The 17981-nt window shown below is 47.4% G+C and overlaps 1 protein-coding gene across 1 annotated transcript in view; it reads right to left on the bottom strand.

Annotated features, from left to right (window-relative positions):
* Positions 1-12072, bottom strand: part of Ltbp1 (latent transforming growth factor beta binding protein 1) — a 394201-nt gene extending 382129 nt beyond the window's left edge. The window contains exons 1-2 of the mRNA XM_036171423.1: positions 11597-12072; positions 10487-10557 (exon numbers count right to left, since the gene is read on the bottom strand). Coding sequence (XP_036027316.1) covers positions 10487-10557; positions 11597-12072 — 547 coding nt within the window. The remainder of the gene's footprint in view (positions 1-10486; positions 10558-11596) is intronic.
* Positions 12073-17981: the final 5909 nt, after the last annotated feature.

The following is a 17981-nucleotide window of genomic DNA, read 5'->3' on the forward strand; positions in this document are numbered from 1 at the left end:
TTTTTCCTTATTCTTTCTAAAAGTCATACTTTCCTTTGAGTCTCTACGTCTTCTGCCTTATGCAAGAGGATTCCCTCTTGAGTCATTTCCAAAATCCTCTGAAGTTGTCTCTCCGGCCTCTTGCTTCTCATTTGTAAATAGCAAGGAAGCACGGGGCTGCAGGAGAGTTGACCTCACCTACTTCCGATGACATCCTCTCCTTGCACTCCATCACCCCATGCACCGGCCAAACGCATCTTTTATCTGGCCCAGCAGAACTGACAGCGTATACTTAAAAACCAACCCATCCATCTTCTCATTTACAAAACACAACATTTCACAAACTGTTTACCGACAGGCCTGCCAACAATATTACTCAAACGCAGTGGAGGGGGGAAAGCCACAGGGAATAGTATAGTTGGCCAAGAGCAGTATTTGGGGATCTAAAATTACAGGGGAAAATCATACAACATTCATTTTACTTAGTCCCAAATCTCTATCAGATGATGTTGAGCAGAAAGATTCTAAAATTGGCAGGGAGAAAGGAAAAGTCATCTTAAAGGTTGGGCTATGCCAGGATGGCCTTACAGGGGGTGGGGGAGGACTGAATAAGGTGTGTGCCCTTGAAGAGCCGGCAACGTCTGGTGGGCCAGGATAGGCACGCAGAGAAAAAGCAAAGTGGATGGAGATGATTGCACAAAAGATGAGTGAGAATCAACCAAGAGAGGAGAAAGCTGGACCCCACAGGGTGTTCCGGGGACTGTGTTTCTAACCCACCAAGTTACACTTGCCAGTCGATGTAATTCTATGCAACTCCATTAGCACTGGTGCTATGGCAACCCAAGGGGCCTGAGCACATGAAAAAGTAACAGAGCAAACCACGCTTCCCACCCGGGAGCTCTGCGCTGATCAAGCAACAGACATGCCCAGCCAAATGCAGAGCCAAGCAAAGGAAAAATCACAAAGGGTGAACAGTGGGATTCTTCTCCTTCTTCTCCTTCTCCTTCTCCTTCTCCTTCTCCTTCTCCTTCTCCTTCTTCTTCTTCTTCTCCTCCACCAAAAGACCTAAGTAGTGTGTGAGCTCCAGGAAGAAACCAGGAGGGGGCAGTCCTGAGCAAACCAGAGAGCCACTGAGAGCCACTGTCTCATTGGTTAGGCAGGGGCCCTAGCCTCCATGAGCTTTTCATGCATTCGCTCACACACTGCAGCAGGCCTCAGAATGATAGTCAGGATATTATATCTATTTGGCTGAACAGAGTTAACCTGCCTTGCTCAGATTCCCAGAGGTTTGCAGAGTCACACAGTGAGGAAGCATAAAGGTCAAGGTCCGAGCCCTGAACTCCAATCCCAAAGACAGGACTGAGCCCCACAGCCTCTAAATTCAGGCAGATCCAATGAAGGCAAGCTATAAGAGGAAGAGAAAGAACATGACCAGCATGGTGAGGCCGGGAAGGGGAGAGAAAGCACCCAGGAGCATCGCTGTCTTATAGGCACATGGTCTGTACACACTCCCAGCATATGGAACGTTAGCTACCTGAAGGGCTCCGTCCATAATTAATAGTAGAGCAAATTAATAGGCAAAGGAAAACACATGCCTCAAATATGGCTCCTATGTATTTTTCCACAAGTTCCCAAACGGGTTAATGTGACACCAACAAATTATGTTTTATTCTCTCTGAACTAAAAGATCAGGAGTTATTATTAGTAAAACATGCACTTGAGCAAAATAAGACCATAGCCTCTCCCTCCACTATAAATCATTACAGTTAATCGCCACATCAGGGGGCTTTTAGAAGCATAACACTAACGGACAGCCGTTAGATATATTACTTCCTGGCTTTGTGTATTTAAACTGTTTTATAATTAAAAATAGAATGTTTGGGGCTGCAGAGATGGCTCAGCAGTTAAGAGCGAGCGAGCGCCTCCCTACTACTCTTGCCGAGGACCCAGGTCCAGACCTCAGCAGACATGGAGCAGCACACAACCACCTCTAACTCCAGTTCCAAGGTATGCGATGCCCTCTTCTGGCCTGCGCAGACTCCTGCATTCAAGTTGTACACATAAGTTCATGAAGTCACACGCACATACACATAAAATCGTTAATAAGCAAATAAAAACATCTTTTGAAAAATTGGGTGTTTAATAGAAACGCACTGCATACATGCCCTCCAAAGAGTTAAGTGCTTAAAACTTAAAATAAAATAAAATTTTTAAAAAAATCTTTGGGGCCAAGGGAATAGCTAGGCTGGTAAAGTCATGTTCCAAAAAGTCTGACAGCCTGAGTTCAATCCCCAGAACCCACATGGTGGAAAGAGAGAGCCAAGCTGACCTCCAACCTCCATACCTGCACCATGGAGCGCGCGCGCATACACACACACACACACACAAAGAGAGACAGACAGACAGACACCGAGAGTAAGACAGATATACAAAAATTTTAAAAAGCTTGTAATCATCTAGACACTATTAAAAATGTTTCCAAATTTCAAAATATTGCAAAACCATACACCGTCAGCAAAGATGGAACTAAATATATATTTTAAAGATGGAAAAGAGCCCACACAACTATGCTTAAAACTGAGCTAATCCAAGTATAGAGGGTTCCTGCCTTAAATTTTTTTCTCTCTAATTTGTTAAATGTGACCCTGGCCTTTCATTGCCCACACCCAGTGTCAAACCAACCTCTGGGATTAGCTCCCTCCTGGATCATCATCTCCAAGTGTGAACTATGTCACACTTCGGGGCACTTGTTGGCACCCCCACATCTCTGACTTTATAACAATAGCTCCCGCAGCGAACTTTCTAGATAATCAAGTTTGAGAGTCACTCATCTAGACCTCTGTAAAACAGGCCAGAGAAAAATGGCCAGAGGCGTAAACAAATCACCTACAACGATTGCCTTGTCTCTTGTAACACGCCTGGGAGCCCTGGGGAAAGGAGCCAAGCTAAATCTATAGTCAAGGGCTGCTTGGCAAGAGAGCCATGATGATGTCCTCAAACACCGTAAGTAAACCTCCAAATGCCCAGAGGGGACCCACCTCTGAGTGGCCCACATCTCCTGCCCCTGTGCGCGGGCACTCATGAGCTTAATTGTGCTCCTCTGTCCCAACCCCAAAAGAGATTAATTGAAACCCTAACTCCTGGTACCTCAGACTGTGAGTTGATTTAAAGGGAGGATCTTCGCTGGGAGTAGTCCCGATTCTGAGTGGGACTCTTATATGAAGTGGGAATTTGGACACAGCGAAAGCCATAAACAGAATGAGGCCGCGTGTGGACAACACAAGGAGAAATCGTGACACGCAATGAGAGGTCCTTTGAAGGAACCAGCCCTAGAAGCAAGCCCTTGGATTGAAGCTTCTGGCCACCCAAACTGTGAGACAATAGGTTTCTGTGGCTCTCGGGCATCGAGTTTGCGGTTTGTGGTTTTGTTACAGTGGAGCATGCTAACGTCGTTTGGAAAACCAGGGAGCCAATTTAGGTAGTAAAGCGCTGATTGCCATGGCAACAAGGTAACAACAGATCATGCCTGCTGCCTCAATAAACCCCACAGTTTCTTTAATAAATAAAATGTATAATATCTATAAATGATAAAAGTATAAACTATATAATAAAATTTATGAAATAAAAAATAATAAATAGGGCTGGGGATTTAGCTCAGTGGTAGAGCACTTGCCTAGCAAGTACAAGGCCCTGGGTTCGATCCTCAGCTCCAATAATAATAATAATAATAATAACAAATTATTCACAGAGTGTGACGATTAAAAAAAAAAGCCCTGTGACATCTGAGGTCTCACCAAAACTTAGCTTCACCGTGCCTGCTCCTTGTATGACCCGATAGGGTCAAGGGTTAAGAGGGTTGACACAGCCCTCAAGCTCGCTGTTACCCTGGCTCCTTCCTAACCGGAACATGGAAGGAAATGTGCATTTTAAGAAAATGTCATCCGTATACTGGAATGCATTTGAGTGTGTCTGGAAGAGTCTCAACAATGGATGAAAAGTCAGTAATAGCCAAGCCCTATAGCTGCCAAAGGTCACAGAACTAGGAAGAACTAGGAAGCTTCAGTATTGTAGATGTGACCAGGGGCGGGTGCTGCGTGCAGACCAGCCAGGGCCGGAGGAATACTTCACTCCGAAAGACTTAAGCACTACCACAACACAGAATTTATGGTTCCTAAATGTTTGTTTTAACTAGTGTTGAGAACACATATTTGACCCAGTGTGAACTTGAGCCCGGGGTCCCTCTCCCTTCTCTTCAGAGTCTGCGCCACATGACAAGATTTTCCAGTCGAGCCTCCCACCCCAGCTCCCAGGACTGGGGTCAGGACTGAGGACACAGACGGAACAGCCCTCCCAGCAGCTGCCTTGGTAAACTTTGCGGCAGATGTATCGGCAAAGCAGCTGTCAATGGTCATGGCAGGCCTGTGAAAAATGTGTGATCGTCACGGCCCCCTCTCTCACGCCGGGCTAGTGAGCTGAGCCAAGGGGGACAGGAGACAGCCTCTTAGTCACCTACCCTCCACAAGCTGCACCCTCCTGAATGATGCCACGTACGGCAGCCTCTCTGACCCTGAGGGTACAAATATCAGGATCTCCTCTGCGTGGAACTTAGGGAGCATTTCTAGGGTTGGTTTTCAGGGTTCCCCCCCCCGCACCCCCCGCCCAGCAGTATGGGCTGAACGCCAATGGAAAAGCAATGGAATATCGATTTTCTGTTCCTTCCTAAGGAGAGAACAAGTCATTTGATGTGCCATGAGTTCCATGAGTAAAACCAGACTCCGTACTCCCTACAGCTGGCTGCATTTCCCCCCTATTCATGGAACCTGGCACATGGTAAAAACTAAACAGATATCCGTTAAATAAATAAAAGAACCATGCATGCATTTACAAAGGGCCTGCATCGTGCCAGGCACCCGCCCGGAGTCCTGGCTGCCATCGTTTCTCGTCTTCCTCACTCGGCCAGCCCCGCTTCTCTCTCTCCTTCACCTTTATTCTTTTGTGTTTTCTGTTCCCACATTCAATCTCCTCATTAGCTCTGCACCCGCTGGCAAAGTTTGTCCCTGAGCCACATTAACTCTGGAAAAACATAAAGGGACAAAAAAAAAAAAAAAAGACGGAAAGAGACAATGATGGGTAGTTTAGACAAAGGGAAGAAATAGAAAAACTGAGAAGGGGAAATGGCACACATCAGGGGCTTAGTGTTTCCACTCTGAGGACAGTCCCCTAGGCCCCCAAATCCTTCTGTGAATGTTGTCATTGGAGGGAGAACACATGGGATATCATCTCTTGATCACTACTGAAAGTCCTCAATACTAAAAGCTAGAAAGACATATCCCATGCTATGATTACAACTCCCAGAAACACCAACACAGACAGACTGTGTGTGTGTGTGTGTGTGTGTGTGTGTGTGTGTGTGTGTGTGTGTGTGGTGTGTGTGTAGAAAAGCAGCATTAATGTGCAGTTTGGCATCTCCACACAGGGACTGGGTGGCTGGAGTGCCAGGACCACCATGGTGCCTGCACAGAGGCATTCTTTGCCCCGTGTGGGCCTGCTGCCTGCGTGTTTCTCATCTCTGGTTTGCAATTTAAGGTTCACTAAATCTCCCGTCTGTCTCCAGAAGCATTTGCCCATGGAACATTTAAATTAAGTTTCAATCAACTCAAAGCAATCCAAGCTGGCCCAAAGGAGTGCATTATTTTCTTCACTGGATTAATCAAACAATGAAGACCACAAACACATCCAATCGCCTGTGCAGAGGCTCTTTTGGCACTGTTGACATAACCTATGTGAGCCCTTTAAATTATCCTTAAAATATGATAACTATTAAATACCGTAGGTTATACATTGCTATCTACCCATACACTTTGAAATGTTGAGACATCGCTGGTTTTGTATTCCTGCATAATGGATTACATTCAAGCACAGTTGTCAATACTGAGAGAAAGGGAACCACACATCAATTTATTTTGTCACCTGAATATCATCGCTATGTAATGAAGTAGTTATACTGATGAAAATCAGTAAAGGGATGCTTTCTACCAATTCCCATACGTTTTACAAATACTTTAAAGTACTGTCCCCCAAGCAGCAGGCTTTAACACAAAGAGAACTACGGACATGTATTTAATGTTTCATGGGTGTGTGTGTGTGTGTGTGTGTGTGTGTGTGTGTGTGTGTGTACAAGTTCACGTGTGTGGGGGCATGGGTAAATGTGAGTTTGCACTCATGTGTGTGTGAGTGCATGTAGAAGCCAGAGGTAGATGCCTTCCTCAATTGTTTTCCTGTTTGTTGTTGTTTGTTTGTTTGTTTGTTTGTTTGTTGAGATAGTGACTCTCCTGAACCCAGAGCTCACCAATTTGTCTAGACAGGCAAGCCAACAAACACCAAACATCTATCTCTCGCCACTTCCCCAGAGCTGGGTACGGGCTCCTAGCACCATGCTCAGTTTTAAGTGCCAAAGATGGGAACCTAGTTCCTCATGCTTGCAGCCCTTTACTGACTGAGTTGTCTCCCTGTGCTCCATAGTTAGTCTCCTTTAAAGTCTTTGCAAAATAAGTCATTCAAAGGTACAAAACAATCCAGTAACTGTAAAGGAATTGGGTATCTCAGTCCCGAAATCCCAAATCTGAACCTTTCTAGTACTAACCAGACACCACAAGTGGAAAATTCCATACCTGACTTCATGGAAACAGTTCAGTCAAAATGCAATCACACTAAAAAATATTGTGTAAAATTACCTTCTGGCTATATATAAAGGATATATACAAAGGAACTTCATGTTTGAACTGGGGTCCCATCCTCAACGTATCTCATTATATATATAAACACATAATCAAATAAAAACCAAAGTCCCAAACACTTGTTTGGCCCAAAACATAATGGATACACACTGTAGTAGAAAAAAAAATTACCCACATTACTTAAAAAAGAAATGATGCATACACAGGGAAAGACAGTCGTGTAGTTTATAAATGAGGGTTTACTTGACTTGATCCAAAACTGAACCCTAAGAGTCTCTGCTTTCAGAGTGGCTTTCACACCCATTCCTTTTCACCTTGACACCTTCAACAATCCAACAGGGGGAGCCTGGTTTCAGTTTAGTCATTTCTGTAGAAGAAAGTACAGCATCAGAGAGACCAGGTGAATTCCTCAAAGCCACACACCTTTCAAAACCCAAGACCTTTCTGACATCTCATGCTGCTAATCCGTGGATACCAAGCGGACAGTACCAATGTTAATTCTGGTAGTCCTGTCTAAAGACAATGGTTCATCTTTCAGGACACACCTGAAATAAGGCTCCCATTAAAAACACCCATCTCTGGACTGGAGAGACGACTCAGTAGTTAAGAGCACTTGATGCTCTTCCAGAGGACCCAGGATCACCCACATTGGGCTACTTACAACTAACTACCTTGTGACCCAAGGGGATCTGACACCCTCTCCTGGATTCCATGGGCATTGAACTTCGTGTGTGTGTGTGTGTGTGTGTGTGTGTGTGTGTGTGTGTGTGTACACATATATATTGCTATAAAATAAAAAATAAGCAAATAAATAAAAATAATACCTTTTTTTAAAAAAAAGCACTCATCTCATAAATGCTATGCTTTGAAGGGTGTACTCAGCTGCCCAGGCTCTGTTTCAGCAACACAACATTCCTGGAAGGAGTTGTGATTTGAGTTTCTAGCACTGGTCAGAAAAGCACCAGAAAGGGAAGTGGTGCTGAACTGTCTAGATTCGGTGTTATCTACAGCTTCTTCCTCAAAGCCAGAGGTATATGTCACAGGTATCAGGAGATGAGCACAGTACAGCCACTTCCTCCAGCTCCAACCACAACGATGCATCCCTAACTCTCTCAACCAACTAGTGGCCAGTGACCCTTCTTTCTAGTCCTGCAGGGAGCAAAGCCAACTACACACAGGCAGACTCATGTTCTTGCCTCCCTGGCCTAGAGAAGCAAGAAATCATGATTCAAATGTTCACTATCCAGATAGTCCCTTTCTAGGACTTCTTGGGTACCCTGGGCCCCCAGAAAGGGGAAATATCTGGGGCTGTCTCCTTTTCAGAAAAGGCACTCTGCCACTTGCCAAAAAAAAAAATCTTGGGGGCTGGAGAGATGGCTCAGAGGTTAAGAGCACTGACTCCTCTTCCAAAGGTCCTGAGTTCAATTCCCAGCAACCACATGGTGGCTCACAACCATCTGTAATGAGATCTGGTGCCCTCTTCTGGCCTGCAGTCATACATGCTGTATACATAATAAATAAATAAATACATACATACATACATACATACATACATACATACATACATACATCTTAGTGAAACTTCAGAACACGCTCCAGCAGGTTTGTATGTTTGTGGGGTGAGTGGGTGAGTGTTTGTGTGAGTGGACACATGCACCACCAGTATGTGTGCACATGTGTGCTGTGCACGTAGAGACCACAGGTCAATCTTGAATGTCATTCTTCAGAAGCCCTCCACCTTGTGTTTTTGAGACAGGGTCTCTCATTGGCCTGGAACTCACCAATTAGGCCAGGCTGACTAGCCACTGAGCTCCAGGGATCCACTGGTCTTTGTCTCCCAGCTTTTTCAGACAGGTTCTAGGGATTAGCTTCGGGTCCTTATGCTTGCATGGCAAATACTTCATCAAGTAAGCTATCTCCCCAGCTCCTGCCCTTTGTGTGGCTGGCTTCACACAGCAATACCTCACCACCGTGGTGCTGTCACAGAAGGTTACCCACCATGTTAGATGCCGAACCTGTCATAGCAGCTTTGAGGCAGATGCGGTTACTAGGAGAAGCAATCCTAACACAGGATAACATTGCTGCCACATCTGTCAATTCTGTCAAGTGTAATATAAAAGGTTAAGAACAGAAAAATGGAACCAGGCAGTGATGTCACACACCTTTAATCCCAGCACTCGGGAGGCAGAGCAGGCAGATCTCTGTGAGTTCGAGGCGAGCCTGGTCTAAATACTATATATATATATATATATATATATATATATATATATATATATATATATATATATATATATATTTATATATTTACAATGCCTACAGGCCAAAGCATTTCTAATCTAGCATCTGGAGTTCGACCCTCAGGAGGTCTTTAAGTCAGTTTATTACTCTTTGATCAAATCCTAAAACACAGACATGGATCCTTTTCATCCACTTAAAATCCCTCTGTTTACCTCATGAACTAAAGGCATTTTTTCACAGATAAGATCACCAGAGTGATTGCATCAAGTCTTCACTCACCCATCAGTATTATAAAACCCAAACTAATACACAAGGTGCATTGCTGGGTCTTATTCATAAAGTATATGTCACTAGCAGCTGAGAGTTTGGACCACTTCAGTTCATACAATACTAGCTCAAACTCTACAGATAACATCTAGAAATGCTTACTTTGGGGGCTAGTGGTTCAGAGTACTGGCTGCTCTTGCAGAGGGCCTGCGTTCAGGTCCCAGCACCAACAGGATGGCTAACAACCATCTATAAGTCTAGTTCTGGGGGATCTGACATCCTCTTCTGGCCTCTCTACATGCACTAGGCACACACACACATAGTACACAGACACACGTGCAGGTAAAACCTCCATACACACAAAATTTAGAAAAAAAATAATAAAAATTTTAGTCCTTGCCTGTTCTGGAATAGAGGTAAATTTATTTTCTTCTCAGCTAACTTGTCAACGGGACCTCGATATACATTTAGCTTAATCTTTAACTTCACTATGTTTGTAAGGAATATTCTTCAGTGTTCTCTTATCTATATGTATTATTAATAAAACAATACCATTAAGCATGTATATTGACTGGGAGAAACCCCAAGTGCAGGAAGATTCTGGAAAAGAACTGGACCCCCGAGGATGGAGGACATGGGTGACTCTTGTCAGAAAGTTTTATACACTTATAATGTTAGGCCTGGTTAGATCAGGTCTGTAATTCTAGAAATGGGGAGGGGGGCTGTGTGTATTGATGCACAATGTATTAATAGCTCATTGGCAGAGAGCTTGCTCAGCACCTGGGTAGCCTTAAACTTAATCCCCGATACTGCAACTCTCCCTGCATTATTCCGGGAAAGGATCTCTCCTTTCCGTCCCTCTTCTCCCACCATGGTAAAGGATGCTTCTTATTTGTTGGCGCCATGTTTAAAGTAATCGTATTGGCTCTGGCACACAGCCAACCCTCAAATGGGATTTTTTTTCCCCCTAGCACCTGACTCAGATGAGACAGTGATGGACACGTGGGTTGAGTGCCGCGGAATCTTGGCTAACATAATGCTGGTGGACCTGCATAACCCAGTCCTTCCTTGAGGGTTATACAGGCTGCAGGTGGACTGTGTTTCAGATTTCGAATCCCCATGGGGCAGCGCCTGCCTCTTCAAGAGGCCCCCTGTAGAACCTTCCCCACCCACCACACACATACACACACACACACACACACACACACACACAGCCCCACCTGGCCCATTGTGCAAGGCGGCTGTGAGTACCGTCCGTCACTTACGTTTGGTGCATCTCTGAGAACCGGGAGCCTTACTCCAGCCGTGGCAGCACTGCCCCCCACAGACATTGATCCTGAAACAAAACCAGACCCCTGAGTCCAACGACGCTCACTTCCCAAGAATCCCAGCTTTCAGAGCATTCCTGAAAAGCCAATCTCTTGCTTCCACATTCCTCTGGATTAGAGAGAGCTCTAAGTACTCAGGATGCCCAACCCAAAGTTGCCCAAGTGAAAGGGTAAGGGACCATTCACCTGCAAGGATGGAGGAGCCAAAGAGCGGAGAATGAAAATCCCAACTAATGGTTGTCTTAAACCCCCCCCCCATTAAAACAGAGTCAAATGTAGTCTTCATATTCCCTGGGCCCACTTTGCTTCAGAGAAGCATCCTCTCCTCCCACCACCACCACCCCCCCACACACACACCAAAAAAAAAAAAAAAAAAAAAAAAAAAAAAAAAAAAAGTGAGATCACCCGTAGGGAATCCAGCCTTGCGAGGGGGGATCGGGCGGGGGGGGGGGGGAGCCAAATGTCCAAATTAAGACTCCCCACCCCAACTTGTGATTAATGGGGAGAACGTAGCTCCATGGGGATACTTACCAGCACCGAATAACAAACCTTCCAAGCCCCTCTGCAGTCCATGCTAAGTGTCTCATTAACCCCAACCCCTACCACCTCAGGACAGCCGACCCCCACAGGTGCCAGGAAACCCAGGTCTACAGTTTCCAGGATGCCCAAGGAGAGCTGGGTCTTTAAAGCCAACTTTCACTCACAATCCCTTTTTCATTAGGTAAACCAAAATTAAAAAAAAAAAAAAAAAGGAGTTGCAAGAAGTTTAATTGATGCCTTGGGATTAAGCTCTAGTGACTTCATGTTTACGCCCATGGTCTAGGAGCAGAAGCGTTTGCGCACAGGAGGTTACGCCCCGGGGAAGAAATAAATGCCTTTTGTGTTTCGCCCGCAGCTCCGTAACAATGCACTCGGAGTTAAACTCCAGTAAAAGTGAGCGGGCTTCCCCGGCGCTCGCCCCTTCCCGCAGCGCCCCCGGTGGGGAGGAGACGGCCCCCCGAACCCCGGCGGGTCCCCGCGCGGGAGGCGGGCGGAGCATGGGCTTACCCTTGCAGCTGCTGCTTCTGCTGAACCTGCAGCCTGGAGCCCCCGGCGCTCTGGGTGTCCTGGGGCACTTTGGAGCGCACGGCTTGCCTGCCATGTTTGGCGAAGCGGGTGACCGCGGGCTGAGCACCGGCCTTAGAGTGGAGCTGCCGGCCGGGCGCCCCCGGACGCGCGGGCTCGGGTGGCAGCGGTGATCGCAGCCCGGGCAGGGCCGCGCCGCCAGGCTGGCTGGTGCGCCGGGTCCGCTCGGCTGGGGGCCCGGCCAAGGAGCGGCTGGAGGTGGCCGATGAGCTGCGGCTGTACCTGGCGTCCAGCGCGACGTTGAAGGTCCGTGGGGGCCCAGCCAGAGGCAAGGCTCCGGCAGCCAGCCCCGGGCCCGGGCGCACCACGTACGTGATCCTCCGCACCCGGCCGTGCGCAGACCACGCTAGCAGCCCTGCCCAGAGCAGGAGTCCCCACCTGAGCCAGGCTCCCGCCATCGCGGGCAGTCTCCGGCCGCGCGGCTCGCCCTGCCCCGGCGCGCTCGCTCGGTATCCCCCGAGGACTCCGCGGAGAGCCGGGACGCGGCGGGGTGGAGGCCGACTGGGTGGCCGCAGGGGAGGGAGCTTTGCGGGCGGCTGAGCGGCAGCGGACCCCAGCCGGGAGCGGTGGCGAGCAGGGGGCGGGAGTTGGGGTGGGGAGTAGGGGAGGGGCGCGGGCTGCGCAAGGTGAGGGTCCCCTGGCTCAGCCGGGGTGTCGCGGGGTGCAGCCGGGGTACCACGGGCGCCGACCCGCGAGGGTGGGAGAGGACGATCGTGAGCGCTGGACGCTCGGAGGCAGCCCCAGCTGCAAAGTCTTTTAAAAGTTTCTTCTCCCCGGTGGAGCCGTGTGTCAGATCTGAACAGCCAATCTGCGACAGACGTGACGTCAGGCAGCAAATCCTAATTGGGGAAAGCTTGAGATGAGCCGGGAAAACGAGCTACCACCCTCGGCATCCAGAGATTGGGGCTGTGGGTCGGGTGGACTGAGGTCCCTGCTCCCCGAGTCCTCGGTCCCCAGTCCCAGGAGAAGACAAAGGGCTCCCAACGGTACCGGAACAGCCTTTTTCTTCTAGCAGCCCTATAGATTCGGGCTATACAACTGGAAGCTCAGGCACTTTCTTACCCGAGCTCGCTCCAATATTGTCGACAGGAGGTGGATTAAAACACTGGGTCGCGCCCCAGAAATGAGCTGTCCATTGGAAAGTGATTAGTCCTATTAGACCAAAGGATAACTCCGGGTGGCTTGGTGGTACCCTACTTCTGGAATTGGAGGGTCGAGAATGCATGGCGGGCAGCAGGGGGCGCCCTGTAAATGAAGAAAATCCGCGGTGGTCCTTGTAGAGTGGGGCATTTTGTATTCCTAAAGTGCGTGCGTGCGTGTGTGTGTGTGTGTGTGTGTGTGTGTGTGTGTGTGTGTGTGTGTGTGGTGTGTGTGTGTGTGTGTGTGTGTGTGTGTGTGTGTTAGAGGTGTGGGGGTGGAGGGGGTGAAAGAGAGTTTTGGAGAAAACCAGGAAATGACATCTTCACTGCTAACATTGGAAATAAAACAATGTTATCAACAGAATGCATGCTGTTATTACTTGCCTGAAATCAAAAGTCCATGATAATAACTGTATATATTTTTTAAAAAGGCCTGGAGAGATAGCTTGGTTGTTTCGGTAGTTAAGAGCACTGGCTGCTCTTTCAGAGGACCTGGATTAGATTCCCAGCACCCACATGTTGGTTTATAACTATCTATAACTCCAGTTCCAGGGGTTTGATGCCCTCTTCTGACCTCCAGGTGCCCAGACACATATGCAGACAAAACAGTGATACACATAAAATAGACAATGTTTTAAAATCATAAACTAAGAAGGGTCTTTTCCCAGGCTTTGGTTTTCTCTCCTATTAATAAGTTTGCCTTTGTTTGCTAGCTTTCCATACATCAGCTTGGGACAAGTGGTAGCAAGTGAGAACGATTTAAGAAATATTAATCATGAAAAAAATCGTTTCAAGTTGAGGAAGCAATCTCTGATCTGCTTTTCTCTGAACGCTGCAGAAATACTGGTGAGTGTTTGATCGGAGAAGCCTGGGCCTCCAGCTGCCTCAACACTCACTTTCTTCTTCAAGATCAGTGTCTTAGAACCACTGTCATCCAAGAAATACACCTGGGCGCCAGCCTAAAATGATTACTAATTGCTACAGAGCACAGGCATTTCACCTCTACTCTCAGAAATCCTGCTTCCTCAACACACACCAACTAGGTGAAAAGTCCCTTCCCGCCCTAACAACTTGTCCCATTGTGCAGGATAATTCTAATTCAGCCTCAGAGCCAGGTCAAAATGAACCGTAGTGAGGGGGAGGGCCAAGACACTGTCTCATGTCTGCATCTTTGGGTTCTGTATGAATTAAAACCAGGAAACAAATGCCTGTCAAGTGTCTGCTGGGCAAAAGGCATACAGCTACACAGACAGCATCCTTGTATCTATCTGGGGCTACAAAGTATCCCAAGGCACAAAGCCTTTGTGTTAAGGAAGCCTATCTGGTGGGGCAAACAAGCTCTAAATAAAGCCTTTAAGAAGATAAACAACTGAATTAAGTAACACTTAGAGAAAAGTAACAGAATCTGTTACTCACAACGCAGGATTTGATCTCCACAGTCCTACATCATAGAATAGCCGATAATTCTTTGTCATCTTGTGGACAATTCACAACAGGAAAAAAAAAAAAAACATTTCTAGCTGCAGTTCAAGCCTGCCCATGAAGATGGTGTGTGTCCTGTAGGGATTTTTCTAAGCAGCTAATTGCAGTGGACAGGGAGTGGGGAAGGAAGCGTGAGGCAAGGCTGAGAACATTTTGATGAAGGAAGACATGAGGTGGGGAGTGAGGAAGAGACCTGACAAGGGAAGAATGACCCAGGACAGCATCCCCAACAAGAAGTCTTTACTAGTCTTCAGTAGTGGATGGGACTTCCTGGGAAGTGTCTCCCAAGACCAGGAGGGATGGAGGATGACCTATGTCAATGCCGCATGCAGGACAGGAGAAGCAGCTGTCTGCAGAGGTCACAGCTGGAAGCAGACTCTCAGGACCTAGCCTTGCTACTTTGAGCAAGTCACCCCACCTGTCTGGATTTCAGTTTCTAGATAATCCGGGCCTCTGCTTGGAATCGCTGTATTTGCAATGAAACTGACTTGCACTCTGCTCTCTGGCTCCACAGAAAAGTGTTTCCTGTGGACATAGCTCAGACGGTAAGAGCACCTGCTGTGCAACCCCGAGGACCTGAGTTCATATCCCCAGCACCCATACAAAAGCAGAACACGGTCACACAAGCTTGTAAGCCCAGTACTGTAAGGGGTGGGGAAAGAAACAAAGGATGCTGGGACTTGCCGGCCATCAGCCTGGCTCCAGGTTCGGTGGGAGACCCTGTCTCAAGGGAATAAGGCAGAAACAATAACACAGGACAACCAATGTCCTCCTCTGGCCTCTGAACAAACGTAAAGTCAAGCATACACACACACACACCATACCAATTACATATACCATGCACACACCAAAAAGAAAGAAAGAAAAAAATTACAAATGTTTTCTACCATTGAAAATACACAATGCAATCTTTCTCTTGACAGCAATGGGGGGGGCAACATTTCTAATGCATCTTCAGCCAATTTATAACCTCCCACATGAGTATTCTCTAGTGGGAATGCTCACTAGAGGAGCCCATACACATGCTGGAACATTATGCGTGTCTACACAACCACGAATACACAAGCATATGCATGAGCAAGCAGCCCTACTCCGGGGCTGCTGGCAGATGCCACTGGAACCACAGTCTTCCACGAGCCTCTTGTTATTTACATGACTATCAAGACAATCCTTGGGAACTGCACTGTGTCCCTCTCATAATATCACACGAGATGGTCGCTCATCTCAAACACTGAACTCACTATTAATCCTGAAAGTGAAAGCCCAGTTTCTGTCAGGAATTGAGATCGGCCTTTGCCAAGTCTCAACCCAGCTTAATGCCACAGACCCTGGACCCAAACCCCACCAGGGTTCAAGGCCCATTTATATTGGCAGTACACAACTTCCTTGTTCGAAAACCAAGTCTTTAAAGATCTCATAAAACTTCTTGGACTTCAGATGGTTTTTTGAAAACAATACTCAGATGAGCTAAGTGTAAATGAATCAGAAAAGAAGATTGTGTTTCCCATTAAAACCCAGGGGTTTGAAGATTAGGGAAGAAAGTGAGGCTGGCACATGCCAAAGATTTCAAAGCACTTTGAGACCATTAATCAAATGCAGCACGCAGCCAGGTTCCCTCATCTCTACACTTTATGGCCTTTGTAATTGAAAATCTTTTCCTACATTTAGGATTAGCTACAAATCAACTTTTGTGGCTGCCTGTGACCAAAAATGTATCCACGAATGTTTTCTCCAGCCAAGGATTTCATGGACCCCCCCCCCCAACTCAGTCCTCCATAGTCTCATCAAGAAATTCCTAGAAAGAGCAAAGGAGAGGTGAAGCGGCAGCTGTTAAAACATCATGAGTCTGTACTCAACGTGAAGAGAGAGGTTGAGGGACAGTGGATAGGGAGTGTGAGGTTGCAATGAGTGTCTTCCAAAGGCCCCTGTCTTACAGGCTTGGTCCCCAGAGTGGTGTTACAGCGAGGTGATGGAACCTTTCATGGAAGCAGCTTCGTAGGGTGTGTCATCAAAGGGGATTATGGGAACATGAGCTCTTCCTGTTGCTCTTTTTACTTCCTGAATCATGGGGCGAGAAGTTGGTTCCGACACACGCTCCAGCCACCATGATGGGCTGTCTCAGCAGAGACCAAGAGAAATCATGAACTGGGACTTCCAAATCCGTAAACTAAACAAGCCTTTTCACATGTAAGCTTGTTATCCAAGGTATTTCCTTAGAACAACAGAACAGAGCTGAGTAGTACAAGAGAGAAAGGGAGATGGTTTGCCGGGAAAAGATACATCATAGTACAAGAATGGGCAAAGGGAGCAGGAGGCTAGAACAAGAGCGAACCACAGTAGGGGAAAGACAAGAGATCAGTGAATGGAGACAGGCACAGACAGAGATGAATGAAGAGAGGGAAACAGGAAACATGGGGAGGACAGAAATGAGACCTAAGCTGAGAGCGGTGATGCATGCCTCTAGGTCCAGCACTTTAGCTTTAGCAAAGCAGCAAAGGCGAGGGGAGGGGGAGGAGGGAGGAAGAAGGGAGGGAGGGAGGGAGGGAGGGAGGGAGGGAGGGAGGAAAAGAGGGAGGCAGGGAGGGAAGAATGAAAGCAGGAGGGAGGGAGGGAGGGAGGGAGGGAGGGAGGGAGGGAGGGAGGGAAGGATGAAAGCAGGAGGGAGGGATGGAGGGAGGGAAGGAAAGAAGGACGGACGAACCTGTGGGCACGACTTCTCAGGATGCTAGTTCTGATTCTGGAAGCCTTTTCTGAACATCAGCCAGTTCTGACCTGATCAGCTCATCCTGGTGAGGTCAGGAATTTAACCCATGCCTGTATAGTGTGGCTGGCTGCCAGGCGCCACACACAAAGTCGGAGAGACAGGGAATCTAACTCCCTGCATAGGCAGGGAGGCAAAGAGGGAATCTTTAACTCCAGGTAGACCCCAAGTAGGTACCTAATTCGTTCTCATGGTCCTCTTTTCTTGCAACTGTCAACTAACTGTTCTATCAGAAACCAGGAGTGAAGGCCAAGCATTGTGACACACGCCTGTAATCCTGGGAAGGCTAAGGCAAGAGAATCAGGAGTTCAAGACCAGCCTGAGCTGCACTGTGAAACAGCCTCAAAAAGATTAAAAAATGGAGGTCAAAAGGTTAAAAGTAGGCTGGGCGGTGGTGGTGCATGCCTTTAATCCCAGCACTCAGGAGGCAGAAGCAGGTGGAACTCTGTGAGTTCCAGGCCAGCCTGGGCTACAGAGTGAGTTCCAGGAAAGGCGCAAAGCTACACAGAGAAACCCTGTCTTGAAAAAGAAAAAAAAAAAAAGTATTAAAAGTGTATAACTTCCTCCCCTACACCTGGCTCAGTTTCAATAAGAAATAACATGAAGCTGTACAGATAGAGATGTCAGAATCTGTCTGCTGGGCTGTGTGAGCAAGACAGAGAAAGGTTTGCCTTGAAAAGAAACACGAGGTACTTCCAACAGAGGCAGCAGTAAGACCCACGGGTTTCCCAGCATTTCTTTTCCCTCGAAGTACCTCTCATTGTTCCCCAACAAACATTTGTTGACTCTCCACCAGGGCCTTAAACTGGCCTTTGTGGAGCCTTTGAAAGAAAGAAAGAAATCAAAGCAGAGCTGCCTGCCCACCACTTGGCATCACTACGATGAGCAAATACGTGGTGGAGAAATGGGAAAGACAAGTGGAGTC

This window comes from Onychomys torridus, chromosome 21 (genome assembly GCF_903995425.1).
Source record: "Onychomys torridus chromosome 21, mOncTor1.1, whole genome shotgun sequence".
NCBI classification, from domain to species: Eukaryota; Metazoa; Chordata; class Mammalia; order Rodentia; family Cricetidae; genus Onychomys; species Onychomys torridus.